The sequence below is a fragment of the Nanorana parkeri genome, unplaced genomic scaffold (genome assembly GCF_000935625.1).
Source record: "Nanorana parkeri isolate BGI_ZX_2015 unplaced genomic scaffold, ASM93562v1 scaffold4325, whole genome shotgun sequence".
NCBI lineage: Eukaryota > Metazoa > Chordata > Amphibia > Anura > Dicroglossidae > Nanorana > Nanorana parkeri.
The window spans coordinates 1-18,057 of record NW_017310588.1 but is presented as its reverse complement, the minus strand read 5'-3'; the positions used below and the strand labels follow the sequence as shown (position 1 = coordinate 18,057).

Below are 18,057 nucleotides of genomic sequence, written 5' to 3'. Positions count from 1 at the left end.
AGAGAATGTAGTGTGGATGGTGGAGGAGAGATGTCAGAGAAAGTAGTGTGGATGGTGGTTGTGTTTGGCTGAGGGAGGAGTTGACTGGACTCTGACTTCCTGTACACATCTTTGAGGGCCTACATGGGAAGAGTTCCTTACAGAGTTGGGTGTGAGAGGAACATGAGGAAGACCTTCTCGGAGGAGGAGAAGGAGTGGACATGGCATTCATCCCCACCCATCCAAGTCTAACCATTACCAAGCGAAGAACCATCAAATTCTCAGTCATTGGTTCAGATGCCCCGTTGCCTTAGAACGCATGCCCCCGCCCCCCACCCCCCATCTCCTCAGTGGGCTTACTGGTGATGTCTCCTGGCAAAGGACACTTACCTACACGTCTGGTGGCTGTGACATACTATTACATCCATAAGTACTTACAGCCTTTCTCACAATGCAATCCACGACCCCGACCACCGGCTCACCTGAGATCTTAGTCTTGTCTATGATATCTCAATGTTGGTGCTCTACTGAGGTCCATCTGTGTCTTTATGGACCTCCATCTTGAATGACATCACGCACATGGATAGTTCCATGGGGAATGACCAACTGGAGCCCGATCTGTGGACATGGTCACGTTGGAATATATATTTCAGTACAGGTGCATTTACATCCGTGTTGACTTCATAGAGTCACCAGAAACCTTGAGTCTTCTCCTCGGGTATGTTTCATCATACGTCTCTTACTCCTTTGTAGCCTCTGATGCCCCGAATGAACAACGACCATAATGTGTCTCCATAGACCCGAAATACAAGGCAGCTCCTATCTGTCGTTGACCCCTGACCTCCCTACCTATGTCTTCCCCCGCTTTACTCATATCCCTACCCATCCCCCTCCTTGTTTGTTGGTCATCCCGAAGCCGAAATGTCTCTTTTCCATGTTTCGTCTCATGGTTGACGCCATTGGAAGTATGGACGAGAAGATGTCTTGAGGATCAAATTTAGGGTTGCCACCGAAACCCGAACACTCTAGCACCGCGTGCAGCAATTTTTTCTATTTGGGGAATATAGAGGCGAGACGGCTACATACTTTGTTGTTTTGGGGTGGCACCCTAATGTCTCCAGGGTCTCAGATGGGCTATGCACACTCTCAGGTGGGCTATGCGGGCTCTCAGGTGGCTGTGTGGGGTCTCAGGTGGGCTATGCGGGCTCTCAGGTGGGCTATGTGGGGGTCTCAGGTGGCTGTGTGGTGTCTCAGGTGGACTATGCGGGCTCTCAGGTGGCTGTGTGGGCTCTCAGGTGGGCTATGCGGGCTCTCAGGTGGGCTATGCGGCCTCTCAGATGGCTGTGTGGGGTCTCAGGTGGCTGTGTGGGGTCTCAGGTGGGCTATGCAAGCTATATCCCCTCCCCCCCCTCCCAAAACAATAATAATATATTTTTGGAGTCAAGGTCGTTTCACCAAAACATAACGTAACAGAGGAACCGACCACGAGGGTGAAACAGAACATAGACCTAGCTAGACATGTAGACGTGTTTGTATTCAATACGAGGCCCTGAGCTCAGTTCACGTCAGAGGAAGGTACAAACAGGAAGTGATGTAAGGTGCAGACAGGAAGTGATGTAACATTATTAGCAGGAAGTTCCAGGTGGTAGGAAGGAGAGAGGAGACATTGCTGGAACTGGCAGCAGAGGAGGTAATAAGATATTATATATACACCCAGTAACCCCGTCATGAGGCAACTGTCCATCCAGAGCCGGCCGGCTTATAGACTAGAAACATCCTAAATATAGAGCCATTAATTCCAGGAGGTCACATGACACCTGACCGAAGAGGTGAGGAGGATTTACTCAGGATTATAAAGTAGTGAAGAAGATATCTGGTGATCCATTAACACCCAGCCGACGTCTTCAAGGGGCATCACCCATGAAGATTCTGGAAGCCACCAAGAAGATCACGATGGAGGATCAGCCGCCCCTCACATCACCGGGTAAGTACGGAGGCTCCGCCTACATCCCCCATCATCTGATACACACATAGAAACAATGTATTCAGTCAGTGTGTGTGTTTCCTACAGATGGATCCAGTAAGAGGAACCCACCAGAGAGATGTCCCCGCCCCCTGTATTCCCGGGACTCCACCCAGGAAGATCTCACCATCCCCCACCATGAGAGATGTCCCCGCCCTCTGTATTCCCGGGACTCCACCCAGGAAGATCTCACCCTCCCCCACCATGAGAGATGTCCCCGCTCCCTGTATTCCCGGGATTCCACCCAGGAACATCTCACCCTCCCCCTCCATGATCAGGTGGGTGGAACTGAAGGACAGAAGGACCTCTACAAGGACATGATGATGGAGCCAGCTGATACCAGAAACTCATCAGAGAGATGTCCCCGCCCCCTGTATTCCCGGGATCCCACCCAGGAAGGTCTCACCATCCCCCGCCATAATCAGGTCGGTGATGAACAGTCAATGGAAGTTAAATTGTATTCTGTATGTCCGCTGCACAAGTGCGATGACAATTTCCTGTCATGTGTTCAGGAAGGAGACCCGAGACATTTTAATGTTATGGTGAAAGAAGAGATCAAAAAGGAGGCGGATGAAAATGGTATAACGGGAGGACACAAAGATTTCCACGAGGACATCATGATGGACTCATTCAATAACACAAACCCACCAGATGGAGTGATGGAGGAGCTCTCTGAAGGACACAAGGACATGATGGAGCCACCTAGGAAGAGGAACCCACCAGAGAGATATCCCCGTCCTCTGTATTCCCGGGATCCCACCCAGGAAGATCTCACCCTCCCCCGCCATGATCAGGTAGGTGGGACTGAGCTTACAAACCAATCATCTCTCAGGTCTTTGGGTTTTGGTGTTTATGTTTTGGGGGGATTTTCATTTTGTGTTTTTTTTTTTTTTTTGTAGATTGAAGAATTGATTGATATAAAAGCTGAGGTAAAAAAGGAAGAAAAGGAGACGTATGCAATAGGTGATCGGCAGTGTACGGAGGAGAAGCAGGAGGGCGTGGTTATGGTGACAATAAAGGAGGAGGAACCTTCTCCAGATATCAACTCAGGTGAGTAATGAGCAGAAACTGAACTCAATATAACGTCATGTGACCAACAAATGAGGAGGAGATACTGGACAAGGAGGAGACACTGGACACCATATGAAGGTCCATCTCCATCCCCCAATATAACGTTATGTGACCAACAAATGAGGAGGAGATACTGGACAAGGAGGAGACACTGGACACCATATGAAGGTCCATCTCCATCCCCCAATATAACGTTATGTGACCAACAAATGAGGAGGAGATACTGGACAAGGAGGAGACACTGGACACCATATGAAGGTCCATCTCCATCCCCCAATATAACGTTATGTGACCAACAAATGAGGAGGAGATACTGGACAAGGAGGAGACACTGGACACCATATGAAGGTCCATCTCCATCCCCCAATATAACGTTATGTGACCAACAAATGAGGAGGAGATACTGGACAAGGAGGAGACACTGGACACCATATGAAGGTCCATCTCCATCCCCCAATATAACGTTATGTGACCAACAAATGAGGAGGAGATACTGGACAAGGAGGAGACACTGGACACCATATGAAGGTCCATCTCCATCCCCCAATATAACGTTATGTGACCAACAAATGAGGAGGAGATACTGGACAAGGAGGAGACACTGGACACCATATGAAGGTCCATCTCCATTCCTCAATATAACGTCATGTGACCAACAAATGAGGAGGAGATACTGGACACCGTGTGGGATGATCAGGATACTTGACATTGTAAATTATTTTGATGTCCTTCCCCCAGGTGGACACGATGCCGATGAGGAGACGCACAACGGGGAGAATCCAAATTCATGTCCCGAGTGCGGGAAATGTTTCCGATTGAAATCACAGCTTCTAAGACACAAAAGGCGTCACTCCGGAGATCGGCCCTTCTCGTGTTCAGAGTGCGGGAAATCATTCAAAAGCAAATTGGAGTTTGTCCGCCACGCAAACACTCACACAGACATGAGGCCATTTTCCTGCTCCGAGTGCGGTCAGAGTTTCAAGAGGAAAGGTCACCTGACGACACATCTGAGGATTCACACAGGCGACACTCCCTTCCTATGCGTCCATTGCGGGAAAGGTTTCACGTGCAGCTCACAGCTTGTTAGACATCTGAGATCTCACACGGGCGTGCGGCCCTATTCGTGCTCGGAGTGCGGGAAGGCTTTCACCGAGAAGATGATGCTGGTCCACCATATGAGAGTTCACACCGGCGAGAGGCCTTATTCGTGCTCGGAGTGCGGCCAGCGTTTTAAACTTAAAAGTGTTCTGAATGGGCATATCAGGGTCCACACGAAAGAGACCCCCTTCCCGTGTCCTGTGTGCGGGAAATGTTTCACACGGAAAGATATTCTCAACATACACAAGCGCAGCCACTTGGAGAAATTGCCGTACACGTGTGCAGAGTGCGGGAAAGGTTTTACGTGGAAGAGTACCTTCATCAGCCACCAGCAAATTCACACCGGCGAGCGTCCTTTTCCCTGCCCGGACTGCGGCAAATGTTTCAGACAAAAATCCTCTCTTACGGAGCATCGGAGGCTTCACTTAGACGAAGGCTCGTTGACCTGCGCAGAGTGCGGGAAAGCATTTAAGACAAAATATGAACTTCGAGTACATCTGAGCGTTCACACGGGTCAGGAGGTCTTTCCATGCTCTGAGTGCGAGAAATGTTTCTCGCGGAAAGGACACCTTGTTATCCACCAAAGAATCCACACGGGAGAACGCCCTTTTCCATGCTCAGAATGTGGCAAGTGTTTCTCGCGCAAAGCGCAACTACTGAGGCACCAGAGAAGTCACACCGGCGAGCGTCCTTTCCCCTGCTCAGAGTGCGGGAAAAGTTTCACTCAGAAGGCACATCTCCTTACGCACCAGAAAAGCCACGAGGGCGAGCTTCCCTTTTCCTGCCCAGAGTGCCCGAAGTCCTTCAAGACAAAATCCAAGCTCCTGCTACACCGGAGAGGTCACACCGGCGAGCAGGTCTTCTCCTGCTTGGAGTGCGAGAAGTCCTTCCTTACCAAGTGGCAGCTCGTTGAGCACCAGAGAGTTCACACCGGCGAAAAGCCCTTTTCCTGCTCCGAGTGCGGAAAACATTTTTCACACAAAGCCAGCCTGAAAACCCATCAGAAGCTCCACACCGGCGAGAAGCCGTTTTGCTGCTCGGAGTGCGGGAAGAGCTTCATACGGAAAGAACATCTCACTAAACATCAGACAACGCACGGCCGCTAAAGTTAATGTTTGTGGACTGAATTGTTATTTTCATTGAGCAGATAAAGTCGGTATGAGATTGATATTCCAGTTCATGGTGATGGCTTCTTAGATGTCTGGGAGCTGCTTGGGGTGTCTGGTCATAAGAGACATTACCATGTACCGGAAACACCTGAACTCATATCATGGGGAGGGGCGGCCATATTGTAAGAGTGCGAAGAGGAGCTCATCCAATATCGGGCTTTGCACTTCCTTTTATAAGTTTAGATTCTGAAAAATGGGCTTTGTATGTTATTCACTATCTGAAATAAACTGAGACACTGGACACCATATGAAGGTCCATCTCCGTTCCTCAATATAACGTCATGTGTCATCCAAAATAGGACTTTACACTGGACACCATATGAAGGTCCATCTCCGTTCCTCAATATAACGTCATGTGACCAACAAATGAGGAGGAGATACTGGACACCATATGAAGGTCCATCTCCGTTCCTCAATATAACGTCATGTGACCAACAAATGAGGAGGAGATACTGGACACCATATGAAGGTCCATCTCCGTTCCTCAATATAACGTCATGTGACCAACAAATGAGGAGGAGACACTGGACACCATATGAAGGTCCATCTCCGTTCCTCAATATAACGTCATGTGACCAACAAATGAGGAGGAGATACTGGACACCATATGAAGGTCAATCTCCATTCCCCAATATAACATCATGTCCCCAACAAATGAGGAGGAGATACTGTACACCATATGAAGGTCCATCTCCATTCCTCAATATAACGTCATGTGACCAACAAATGAGGAGGAGATACTGTACACCATATGAAGGTCCATCTCCATTCCTCAATATAATGTCATGTTTTGTTGTGGGGGGGGGGGGGGGGCAGGAGATGAAATGGGACAATGGGGAGGATCCTATACCGAACTGGAAGCAGAGGTAGCACCCAACCCCCGAAGATGCTGCTGGAATCTATCAGGCTCGCCTACCCAAACATACTGGTGACCATCCCTGTAGCTGCACCATACAACACACCAACAGTAGGCTCTAATTTCTCCAATAGAAGCCTCCAATTACAATAAGTTCCTTCAACAACACAAACCACCGTACAGAGAAGGGACTTCTTTTTGGCTGAAGGTCATGCGTGATGGTCCTGGGGTATTGGTATTGGGTCACAAGAGCCTGCCTCAGTTGCCTAAAGGGCTCCCCTTCCACCATATTAATAGGGGCCCCTCCGAGTGCAAGTAGCAGAGCTATCAAGGCGGGTACATTTCTTTGGACTACTGCCGGGACTTCTGCCATGAAAGCCACCAAAATGTTCAAGAGCGGCATGGATGGGATGCAAGATGTCACCAGCGTCCCTCCGTTCTTTGGCCTGCCTGCTGGTGGTGGTGGTGCTGCCACTAGTTGTTCCCCATGTGGCGCTTGCCGGAGGAACCACACCACTTTCCTCCCCTAGCAACACTTCCTCTGCGGTGGACACGCATGTGCTGGTTCCTGCCACTGTTGGTCAGATGACCCAAGACTTTGCCCCGGCTGACTTCCCTGCTGCAGAGCTTACAGTTTTCTGGCCAATTTGGACAAAACGGTGCCAAATTTTGGAAAGGCGGCTGACCCTGAAGGTTCTCTCCACTACAGCGGTTTCTTCACCTTGCCCTGATGGAGCGACTTCCTTCTTCTTTCCATGTTGTGGCTTCTGGTGGGGCCTCTGGTTGAGGTAGAACAGGAGAAGGTCTGAACATTTCTGTGTGGGAGACTCCGACAATAACGGAGAGGCAGGTAGGGCGCGTGATTTGTCAGGGGAGTCCACAGGTGAAGACTTGGGCGTCACAAATTCTGGTGGGTTGTCGCTGCCAGAGGGTGGAAGGTCTACGTCTTCTAGAAAGAGGGGAAGGTAAGCCTACTTCTCAATCATCCTCTGATGGAATGACAGAAATATCTGTTGGGGAGACCTGATGGCTCCCCCTCTTCTCAATCATCCTCTGATGGAATCCAGAAATATATTTTCCTGATGTTGGGGAGACCTGATGGCTCCCCCTCTTCTCTACATCCTTAGAGACGTGTGATTGGACAGGAGGCCCCTCAATGACCCGTCAGTGATCTCTATCGGACTTATTACTTTGCATGGTCACGTTTGGATCCCTATAGTTCCCGGCGTTCCTGCAAATCCCTGTTCTTCTCCAGGAGGAGTGGGGCCTTCACAGACATGTATATGTTTGTGAAGGCCCCACCCCTCCCGGAGAAGGGCATGAGGCAACCTCTGAATGTTAACTACTACAATCGGTCCAAACCCCCAAAATTGTCCAAATGATAAAGATCTCCACACGGGACCGACCCAAATCACGAAGAACTCCTGAGATCGGAGGAACGAAGAGAACCGGTCAGGAGATAGAGAGGTGGACCTCATACCGGGACCACTGAGGGTCTCCTCTCTTCTCAATCTCCTCTCTCTCCTACCAAAGGTACTAAAACTCAATGTTGGGTGCAGATTCGACATTCTACACCAGGTGGCGATCACAGAGTGGAATACACAGACAGGAAGTGATGTAAGGTACCGACAGGAAGTGATGTAAGGTACAGACAGGAAGTGATGTAAGAGTATAAATAGGAAGTTCCAGGTGAGAGGTGAGTGGGGAGGAAGTAGAGAGGAGACATTGCTGGAAGTGGCAGCAGAGGAGGTAATAAGATATTATTTTATATGTACACCCAGTAACCCCTCCCCCCCGTCATGTCCGTCCTCCATAGTCACTGTGACGTCTTTTATCTCCGGCATTTATCCAACTGTCCATCCAGAGCCGCCATTTATAGACCGTATACATCCTAAATATAGACCCATTTATCCAACTGTCCATCCAGAGCCGCCATTTATAGACCGGATACATCCTAAATATAGAGCCATTTATCCAACTGTCCATCCAGAGCCGCCATTTATAGACCAGATACATCCTAAATATATTTAACTTGGAGGTTGTCTACCTGCTGGTGGGAGAGGTGAGGAGGATTCTGGGAATGTACGTTTCTGTCTCTATCGGCACAGGATTTTAGAGTAGAGAAGAAGACATCTGAACAGCTCAAAACCAACCAAGGATCAGGATCTCTATTTCTCCATGGAGGAGTGGAAGTATCTAGAAGGACACCGGGATCTCTACAAGGACGTGGTGATGGAGAATGCCCCGCCCCTCACATCACCGGGTAAGAGGAGAGAGCAGTACGGAGGCTCCGCCTACATCCCCCATCATCTGATACACACATAGAAACAATGTATTCAGTCAGTGTGTGTGTTTCCTACAGATGGATCCAGTAAGAGGAACCCACCAGAGAGATGTCCCCGCCCCCTGTATTCCCGGGACCCCACCCAGGAAGATCTCACCATCCCCCACCATGAGAGATGTCCCCGCCCCCTGTATTCCCGGGACCCCACCCAGGAAGATCTCACCGTCCCCCACCACGATCAGGATGTTGGAGATGAAGGTCGGGAACAGGTAGGTGGCTCTTCCTCTGGACAGCCCACATTACATGTACGTAGTCTTACATTTGAAAACATTCTTTTGTGGTTTTAGGGTGAATATCTGTTTGATGTGAAAGTTGAGTGTAAAGAGGAAGAAGAAAAAGACGCGTATGTGGCCGGCGATCAGCACTCTACAGCTGACCTTGGAATGACGGTGATCGTTAAGGAGGAAGAATTTCCTGTAGATATTGACCAAGGTGAGCAAGGTGAACCAGAGACAGAACCTTTCCCACACGTTCATTGTTTGATTGCTCAGTTACGGGGAACCTCTTAGGCATGGCGCGGGCAACTCATTCACTGAGCCTCAAACCCTTCACGCCAGACTTTTCAACTTTAGTATTAGAATACTGGTTCCATGTCCTTCTGGGTTGTGGAGATGTTGACTGAAGATGACTACCAGGTAACGGGAAACATCAACAAGAAGCCACGTAATATATACATTGTGGTCAAAGTATGTGGACGCCCTTCAGAATAATCAGGTTTAAGTGTTTCCAGTGAAAATGTTAAATGTCAAATACATTTATGGTTGAAGGCCCTTTTCTGTTCCACCATGTCTTTATGGAGCTGGCTTTGTACACCGGGGATGGCCATAGTGGAACAGAAAAGGGTCTTCACCAAGCTGGTCACACGATGTCTTTATGGAGCTGGCTGTGTACAGCTTGGTGAAGACCCCCTTCTGTTCCACCATGACTGTCCCCGGTGTACAAAGCCAGCTCCATAAAGACATGGTGTGACCAGTTTGGTGAAGGGCCTTTTCTGTTCCACCATGACTGTCCCCGGTGTACAAAGCCAGCTCCATAAAGACATGGTGTGACCAGTTTGGTGAAGGGCCTTTTCTGTTCCACCATGACTGTCCCCGGTGTACAAAGCCAGCTCCATAAAGACATGGTGTGACCAGTTTGGTGAAGGGCCTTTTCTGTTCCACCATGACTGTCCCCGGTGTACAAAGCCAGCTCCATAAAGACATGGTGTGACCAGTTTGGTGAAGGGCCTTTTCTGTTCCACCATGACTGTCCCCGGTGTACAAAGCCAGCTCCATAAAGACATGGTGGGACCAGTTGGGTGAAGACCCTTTTCTGTTCCACCATGACTGTCCCCGGTGTACAAAGCCAGCTCCATACAGACATGGTGTGACCAGTTTGGTGAAGACCCTTTTCTGTTCCACCATGACTGTCCCCGGTGTACAAAACCAGCTCCATAAAGACATGGTGTGACCAGTTTGGTGAAGACCCTTTTCTGTTCCACCATGACTGTCCCCGGTGTACAAAGCCAGCTCCATACAGACACGGTGTGACCAGTTGGGTGTGGAAGAAACTCAAGTGTCCTACACAGAGCCCTGACCTCAACCCTACTAAGCAACTTATGGATAAATTGGAAGCCAGGTCTTCTCATTCAACCGTCAGTACCCGATCTCACACATGGGCCCACCTTCCCACAGACACCGTCTTCCATCTTTTGGAAAGCCTTCCTGGAAGAGTAGAAGTAGTTGTAGCTACGAAGAGGGGGGGAGGGGGGGGGCATCTCCATATTTATGGGCCATGGTTTTGGAATGGGATTTCCAAAACCAAGCTCTTTAGCTTTGCATTCTGTTGATCAATGAGCTTGCAAGTCTGAAGGGATGCCGGGGATGGGTTCTTCTATATTCCATGAGGGGAGAAGGGGGTGGGGGGAGGGGATCCAGGGAAGGTGTTATATCTGTATTACACTTCAGCTGTAGGAGAACTTGATTCTGTTTTTTGCCTTCAGACTTGAAAATGGAAGACGAGGACATCAAACGAGAGCCTCCGGGAGAAAACTCCGTTTATATCCACCCAGGTGCAGATGACGCACCTCATCCCGCTAATTCGGAGGGGCCGCCGAGTGCGACTCGCAGCGCAGCAGATAAAGGAGACGAGGGGCACTTGTGTGCCGAATGCGGCAAATCCTGTAAATCAAAGTCCTCTCTATACAGACACCGGAGAACCCACTCGGCAGAGAGACGTTTTCCCTGCTCCGAGTGCGGAAAAAGCTTCAAGAGGAAGTGCCACCTCACCAAGCATTGGAGGACTCATACCGGCGAGCGCCCGTTCTCCTGCTCGGAGTGCGGGAAATGTTTCGGGGATAAGTCGATCCTGACGGCGCATCAGAGATACCACACGGGCGAGAACCTCCACACCTGCTCGGAGTGCGGCAAGAAGTTTTCTCAGAGGTCGCGGCTTGTGGTGCACCAGAGGTACCACACGGGCGAGAAACCGTACAAGTGCACAGAGTGCGGGAAGAGGTTTATAAGGAACACCCAGCTAATCATACACCAGAGAATTCACACGGGAGAGAAGCCTTTCCAGTGCTCCGAATGCGGCCTTTGTTTTTCGCAGAAGTACGAAGTGGTCAAACACCGGAGGAAGCATACGGGCGACAAGCCGTACTTGTGCCCCGAGTGCGGGAAAAGTTTTGCCACCAAGCACCAACTCACCACGCATCAGAGATCCCACCTGGGCCTGCAGCTCCACTCGTGTCCCGAGTGCGGGAAGATTTTCATGTACAGATCCCAGCTTGACCTCCATCGGAGGTCTCACACCGGGAAGGAGGTGTATCCCTGCTCCGAGTGTGGGAGGAACTACATATTTCAATCCCAGCTGAGGAAGCACCAGAGGATCCACGCGAACGACAAGCCACATTCGTGCCCCGAATGCGGGAAATGTTTCATATGGAAGTCCCAGCTGGACGTGCACTTGAAACGTCACATGGGGGAGAAGCCGTTCTCCTGCTCCACCTGCGAGAAACGGTTCGTCACCAAGTCCAAGTTGAAGCAGCATCAGAAGACGCACTTCCAGGAGGAGCCGTTGCTGTGCGCCAGGTGCGGGTTGGGTTTCCTGTCACGGACCCAGTTAGTCCAACACTACGCCCTCCATGTCGAGGAGGAACCACTGTCCTGCGTAAAGTATGAGGAGACCCTTGGGGACGACTCTTAGCTTCTACAGCCCTTGGAGGAGGGCGTGTCTGGAGATGCTTCATGGACTGCACAGAGCTTCTTGGTCACCAGACAGTCCACTCCCCCAGGAACATCTTCTCCTCCGAGTGTGGGAAGTGCTTCCCGCTGAAATCCAAACTTGATATGATATCCACCTCCGAGACTCGCACCTTCTCTTGCTCAGGGTGTGGGAAATGCAAGTCGAAACTCGTGGCCCATGTCCGGTGAAAACCTCCCCACGTGCCTGGAATGTGTGGAAGAAGCGTCACGGAGAAGCCGGTGTTCGACAATCACATGAGGACACGCATAGGGGAGCGGCCGTTTGCACGCCCCCCAATGTAGGATCCGCTTCTCCAGCAAGGAGGGTCACGTCAGCGTTCATACAAGCAAAAGCCATACGTGTGTACAGAATGTGAGTATCACTCCGTGTGCGTCTTCAACCTTCTCATCCATCTGCGGACTCACACAGGAGAAAAGCCTTTTTTATGCTCGGCGTGCGGGAAAGGCTTTACTCAGAATTCTTCTCATTCGCACCAGAGGGATTCCAACCATTGACTCCAAGCTGCATAAGGCCCAATTGGAATCCAGTTGGGTGGGTTCTGCACATCCTGAAGATGTCTGATGCTTCATGGGCCATCTCTATCCATGAGACACCCAACTGCAATATACCCAAGCCGTTGGACAGAACACTACAAAATATTGTTTCTGTTATTTCCTGAACATGGACTATTGGAATCATGGACTCCGAATGCATTGACCCCTCCAGGTTCCACCAGTCCATCTAAAATAGCAGTTTGGGCCCTGATGAAGGGAGGAACTTTATAGCCCCCGAAAACGTTGTTGGACTTTTATGATGAAATAAATACTTTTAGACTCGGGAACCGTCGAGGTGACTTCTCTTGTTCTCTTAAATGTCTCCTGAGATGTCCTTTTTGAGGGCCCTTCATGTTTCAGATCTACCCATTTTGTATCCTATACTGTGTATTCAAACTGTATTTGGGTCCAGCGCCTCCAACCTAAATTTGGGGGCAACCCAGATCACGCCAGATAGAACACCCTGTAACATACGTGATCAGAACATATCACCAGGTAGATCAGCTCCCACCAGATCTCAGGTCACACATACAATACTATAATTTCCATGAAGTCCTCTTCTGTACGGTGCCGATGGTGGAAAAGGTGAAGGTGTGTCATGAAAGTCATTGTCCTTCCCCAACCGTCCATCTTGCCCACCGATCTCTATGGCACCACGGTACACTTTTCTTTAGCCCTCAGAGATCCACCATGAAAGGCCCTCTTGGTTGTCTCAGGCCAAAGGTTCTCTCTGAAGGTCTGTCATGAAAGTCATCGTCCTTTAGGATTCCCCAAACTTCCACAGTAGTGTCCTCTCCATGACAATAGATCCTTTGGGCGCCTCTATTGGAGGTCGTAGATTAGACAATGGTGTCCTCTCCATTACAATAGATCCTTTGGGCACCTCTATTGTAGGTCGTAGATTGGACAGTAGCGTCCTCTCAATGACAATCGATCCTTTGGGCACCTCTATTGGAGGTCGTAGATTGGACAGTAGCGTCCTCTCAATGACAATAGATTCTTTGGGCACCTCTATTGGAGGTCATAGATTCTGACTTGAGTAAGGCTGCCCTCAAACACAACCATGGTTCCCCTTGACTGGGGGGGGGGCACCAAAGTTTAGAAGCCACGTGTACAAAGTCCAGTGAGGGGGCCAAACCAATGATTGGAGTGTCCAGAAGCTTTGGATGATAATTTGTTCAACAAAGACAATATTTTGGAGGCTCGGAGATCTCCCCCCTTCCTCGTGGCTTAGACCTCCTATTTCTGTGTGAGAGGTCGGATGGCAGAATCACCACAATTATTAATTTGAGGGACAGGAGGGCTCCCAGGAGCAGAAAGTAGCAGCATATGGGGAAGTATCATAGCCTGACCGATGACCGGGAAAGGATCCAGTTCTCCCCCAAACACTTATCAAGAGATGACCATATCATGGTTGTCCTCCTCCATCACCATCACGTCCTCCATACATGCTGCAGTGTTTATCCTCACTGATCCCTGAGTATGATTAATCTCCAAACCCCTTCCAAGTCACAGCCATGGTGAGTCCTTCATCATTGTGGTCAGGTAGAAGATTGGAGGGGAGGACGGAGGTCAGATAGAAGACTGAAGGGGAGGACGGAGGTCAGAGAGAAGACTGAAGGGAAGGACGGAGGTCAGATAGAAGACTGAAGGGAAGGACGGAGGTCAGAGAGAAGACTGAAGGGAAGGACGGAGGTCAGATAGAAGACTGAAGGGAAGGACGGAGGTCAGATATAAAGTATTGCTCATATGTATTAAACTGGAAACCTTCCATAACTACGAGAGACTCCTGAGATCGGAGGAACAAGGAGAAGTGGCCAAGAGATAGGGAGGTGGACCTCATACAAGGACCGCTGAGGGTCTCCTCTCTCTTATTGCTGATACTAAAAAATCAATGTCGGATGCAGATTCTACATTCTACTCCAGATGGCGATACAGAGTGGAACGCACAGACAGGAAGTGATGTAAGAGTACACATAGGAAGTTCCGGGTGAGAGGTCATTAGGGAGGAAGTAGAGAGGAGACATTGCTGGAACTGGCAGCAGAGGAGGTAATAAGAAATGTCTATCTCTCCATGGAGGAGTGGGAGTATCTAGAAGGACACCGGGATCTCTACAACGACGTGGTGATGGAGAATGCCCCGCCCCTCACATCACCGGGTAAGAGGAGAGAGCAGTACGGAGGCTCCGCCTACATCCCCCATCATCTGATACACACATAGAAACAATGTATTCAGTCAGTGTGTGTGTTTCCTACAGATGGATCCAGTAAGAGGAACCCACCAGAGAGATGTCCCCGCCCCCTGTATTCCCCGGACTCCACCCAGGAAGATCTCACCCTCCCCCACCATGATCAGGTAGGTGGTCACCAGCCTCTGGTAGTTCTGATTGATATACAATTCCATGTCTGATGATAAATGTTTTTATTTCATATTTAGAACGAGAGCCTCAGCGATTGTAATGTTGCCGTTAAACAAGAGTTTATAATGGACGACGAGGAGTATGGAGTGATGACGGATCAATACAACAAAGTTGAGTGTAAAGAGGAAGAAGAAGAAGAAGACGCGTATGTGGACGGCGATCAGCACTCTACAGCTGAGCTTGGAATGCTGGTGATAGTGAAAGAGGAAGAATTTCCTGAAGATATTGACCAAGGTGAGCAAGAGGAACCAGAGACACAACCTTTCCCGCACATTCATGGTTTGATTGCTCAGTTACGGGAAACCTCTTGGGCATGGCGCGGGCAACTCATTCACTGAGCCTCAAACCCTTCACGCCAGTTGATGTATCCCGTTACCTGGTAGTCCTCTTCAGTCAACATCTTTATAACATGGAGTCGAAACGACTCCATGTTCTAAAGACGTTGACTGGTCAGGACTACCAGGTAACGGGATACATCAAGAAGAAGAATATATATATTGTGGCCAAAGTATGTGGACGCCCTTCAAAATGACTGGGTTCAGGTGTTTCCAGTGAAAACGTTAGATGTCAAAGACATTTATGGTTGAAGACCCTTTTCTGCTCTACCGTGACTGTCCCCGGTGTACAAAGCCAGCTCCATAAAGACGTGGTGTGGCCAGTTTGGAGAAGGCCACTCAAGTTCCACCTCACAGAGCCCAGACCTCAACCCTATGGAACATAGGAACACCTTATGGAACATTCCATAAGAATTGTTGAGGTGCCCAAAGCCAGCTCCATACAGACATGGTGTGACCAGTTTGGTGAAGGCCCTCTTCTGTTCCACCATGACTGTCCCCCAGTGTACAAAGCCAGCTCCATAAAGACATGGTGTGACCAGTTGGGTGAAGGCCCTTTTCTGTTCCACCATGACTGTCCCCAGTGCACAAAGCCAGCTCCATAGAGACATGGTGTGACCAGTTGGGTGAAGACCCTTTTCTATTCCACCATGACTGTCCCCAGTGCCCAAAGCCAGCTCCATAGAGACATGGTGTGACCAGTTGGGTGAAGACCCTTTTCTATTCCACCATGACTGTCCCCGGTGTACAAAACCAGCTCCATACAGACACGGTGTGACCAGTTTGGTAGAGGAACTTGAGCGTCCTCCACAGAGCCCCGACCTCAACCCTACTAATCAACTTATGGATGAATTGGAACACCCCATTGGAAGCCAGGTCTTCTCATCCACCATCAGTACCCAACCTCACAAATGGGCACACCTCCCCACAGACGCCATCTTTTGGAAAGCCTTCCTAGAAGACTAGAGGGGGGAGGGGCATCTCCATCAAGAGAAGCTCTTGCAGTTCTTCAGCTGTAACAGAATTTGATTCTTTTTCTCAATGTCTCATTTTGCCTTCAGACTTGAAAATGGAAGACGACGACACTGAACGAGACTACCTCGGCCAAAATCCGGCATTTACTGGCGTAGATAACACACCTAAAATTGCGACTCGCACCGCCGCCAACGGAGGTGAGAAAACCTACGTGTGCGGAGAATGCAGCAAAGCTTATAAATCGAAATCCTCTCTTAACAAGCACCGGACCGTCCACGCAGCGGAGAGGCCTTTTCCCTGCTCTGAGTGCGGCAAGAGCTTCAACCAGAAGAACCACCTCACCAGACACTGGAGGACTCACACCGGCGAGCGCCCGTTTTCCTGCCCCGAGTGCGGGAAAGGTTTTAGAGATAAGTCGAAGCTGACGGCGCATCAGAGGTACCACACGGGCGAGATCCTCCATATCTGCTCGGAGTGCGGGAAGCAGTTTAATCAGAAGTCCCAGCTTGTGGTGCACCAGAGGTACCACACGGGGGAGAACCTCCATACCTGCTCCGAATGCGGCAAGCAGTTTAATCAGAAGTCGCGGCTCGTGGTGCACCAGAGGTACCACACGGATGAGAGACCCTACCAGTGCGCAGAGTGCGGCATGAGGTTCATGCAGAATTCAGAACTGGTCGTACACCAGAGAAGCCACACGGGAGAGAAACCTTTCCCGTGTCCCGACTGCGGCCTTTGTTTCTCGCGGAAATACGACCTGGTCATCCACCGGAGGAAGCACACGGGCGACAAGCCATACTTCTGCTCCGAGTGCGGGAAATGTTTTGCCACCAAGCACCAACTCACCATGCACCAGAGATCCCACCTGGGCCTGCAGCTCCATTCCTGCCCCGAGTGCGGGAAGATTTTCATGTACAGATCCCAGCTTGAGCTCCATCAGAGGTCTCACACCAGCAAGGAGGTCTATTCCTGCTCCGAGTGTGGGCGGAGCTACATATTTCAGTCCCAGCTGAGGAAGCATCAGAAAATTCACACGGACGACAAGCCACATTCGTGCCCCGAATGCGGGAAATGTTTCATATGGAAGTCCCAGCTGGACGTGCACTTGAAACGTCACATGGGGGAGAAGCCGTTCTCCTGCTCGGTCTGCGGGAAACAGTTTGTGATCAAGTCAAAGTTGAAGCAGCATCAGAAGACGCACTTCCAGGAGGAGCCGTTGGTGTGCGCCAGGTGCGGGTTGGGTTTTCTCTCACGGGCCCTGTTAGTCCAACACTACGCCCTCCATGCCGAGGAGGAGCCACTGTCCTGATTGAAGCATGAGAAGACCCTTGGGGGATGAGTATCACTTCAACCTTCTCACCCATCTACGGACTCACACAGGAGAAAAGCCATTTTTATGCTGGGCGTGCGGGAAAGGCTCTAGTAGAACTTCTCTTCTCCATTGACTCAAGCTGCATGAGGCCCGTTGTTAATCCGGTTGGATGGGTTCTTTACAACCTGAAGATGTCTGATGCTTCATGGGCCAACTCTGTCAAGGAACCAACTGCAATACACCAAAGCCTGTGAAAACATGGACTATTGGAATCGTGGACTCTGAATCCACTGACCCTCCAAAGTCCACCGGTCCGTCCCAAACATTGGACCCTGATGAAGGGAGGAACTTTATAACCCCTGAAACGTGTTGGTTTATCTTTTACTTTTATGATGAAATAAAGACTTTTAGACTCCGAAACCATTGTGGTGACTTCTTCTAACCTTCTAAATGTCTTCTGAGATCCTTTCTGAGGGACCTTCGTGTTTCAGATCTAACCAGCCAATGTGACCTGGTAATTGAGGCTGAATAAAGACACCGGTCCATCGGGATCAACCTTTTATGAGCGTGTACATCCACCCCCTTGGCCTTCCACCATCCAGGTACACCACATCCACCGGCCTTCCTCCATCCAGGTACACTACATCCACCCCCTTGGCCTTCCACCATCCAGGTACACTACATCCACCGGCCTTC

At 50.0% G+C, this 18,057-nt stretch overlaps 2 protein-coding genes across 2 annotated transcripts; both read left to right on the top strand.

Moving 5' to 3' along the window:
* Positions 1–3,956: 3,956 nt before the first annotated feature.
* LOC108803846 (oocyte zinc finger protein XlCOF6-like) lies at positions 3,957–11,733 on the top strand. The gene is made up of 2 exons (XM_018575644.1): positions 3,957–5,254; positions 10,729–11,733. The coding sequence occupies exons 1-2, from the start codon at positions 4,015–4,017 to the stop codon at positions 11,724–11,726; spliced, it is 2,238 nt and encodes a 745-aa protein (XP_018431146.1). The 5' UTR covers positions 3,957–4,014; the 3' UTR covers positions 11,727–11,733.
* Positions 10,692–17,358, top strand: LOC108803845 (gastrula zinc finger protein XlCGF67.1-like). Its single transcript, XM_018575643.1, has 2 exons — positions 10,692–10,852; positions 16,437–17,358. Exon 2 carries the CDS (start codon positions 16,699–16,701, stop codon positions 17,356–17,358), a length of 660 nt encoding a protein of 219 aa, XP_018431145.1. The 5' UTR covers positions 10,692–10,852; positions 16,437–16,698.
* Positions 17,359–18,057: the final 699 nt, after the last annotated feature.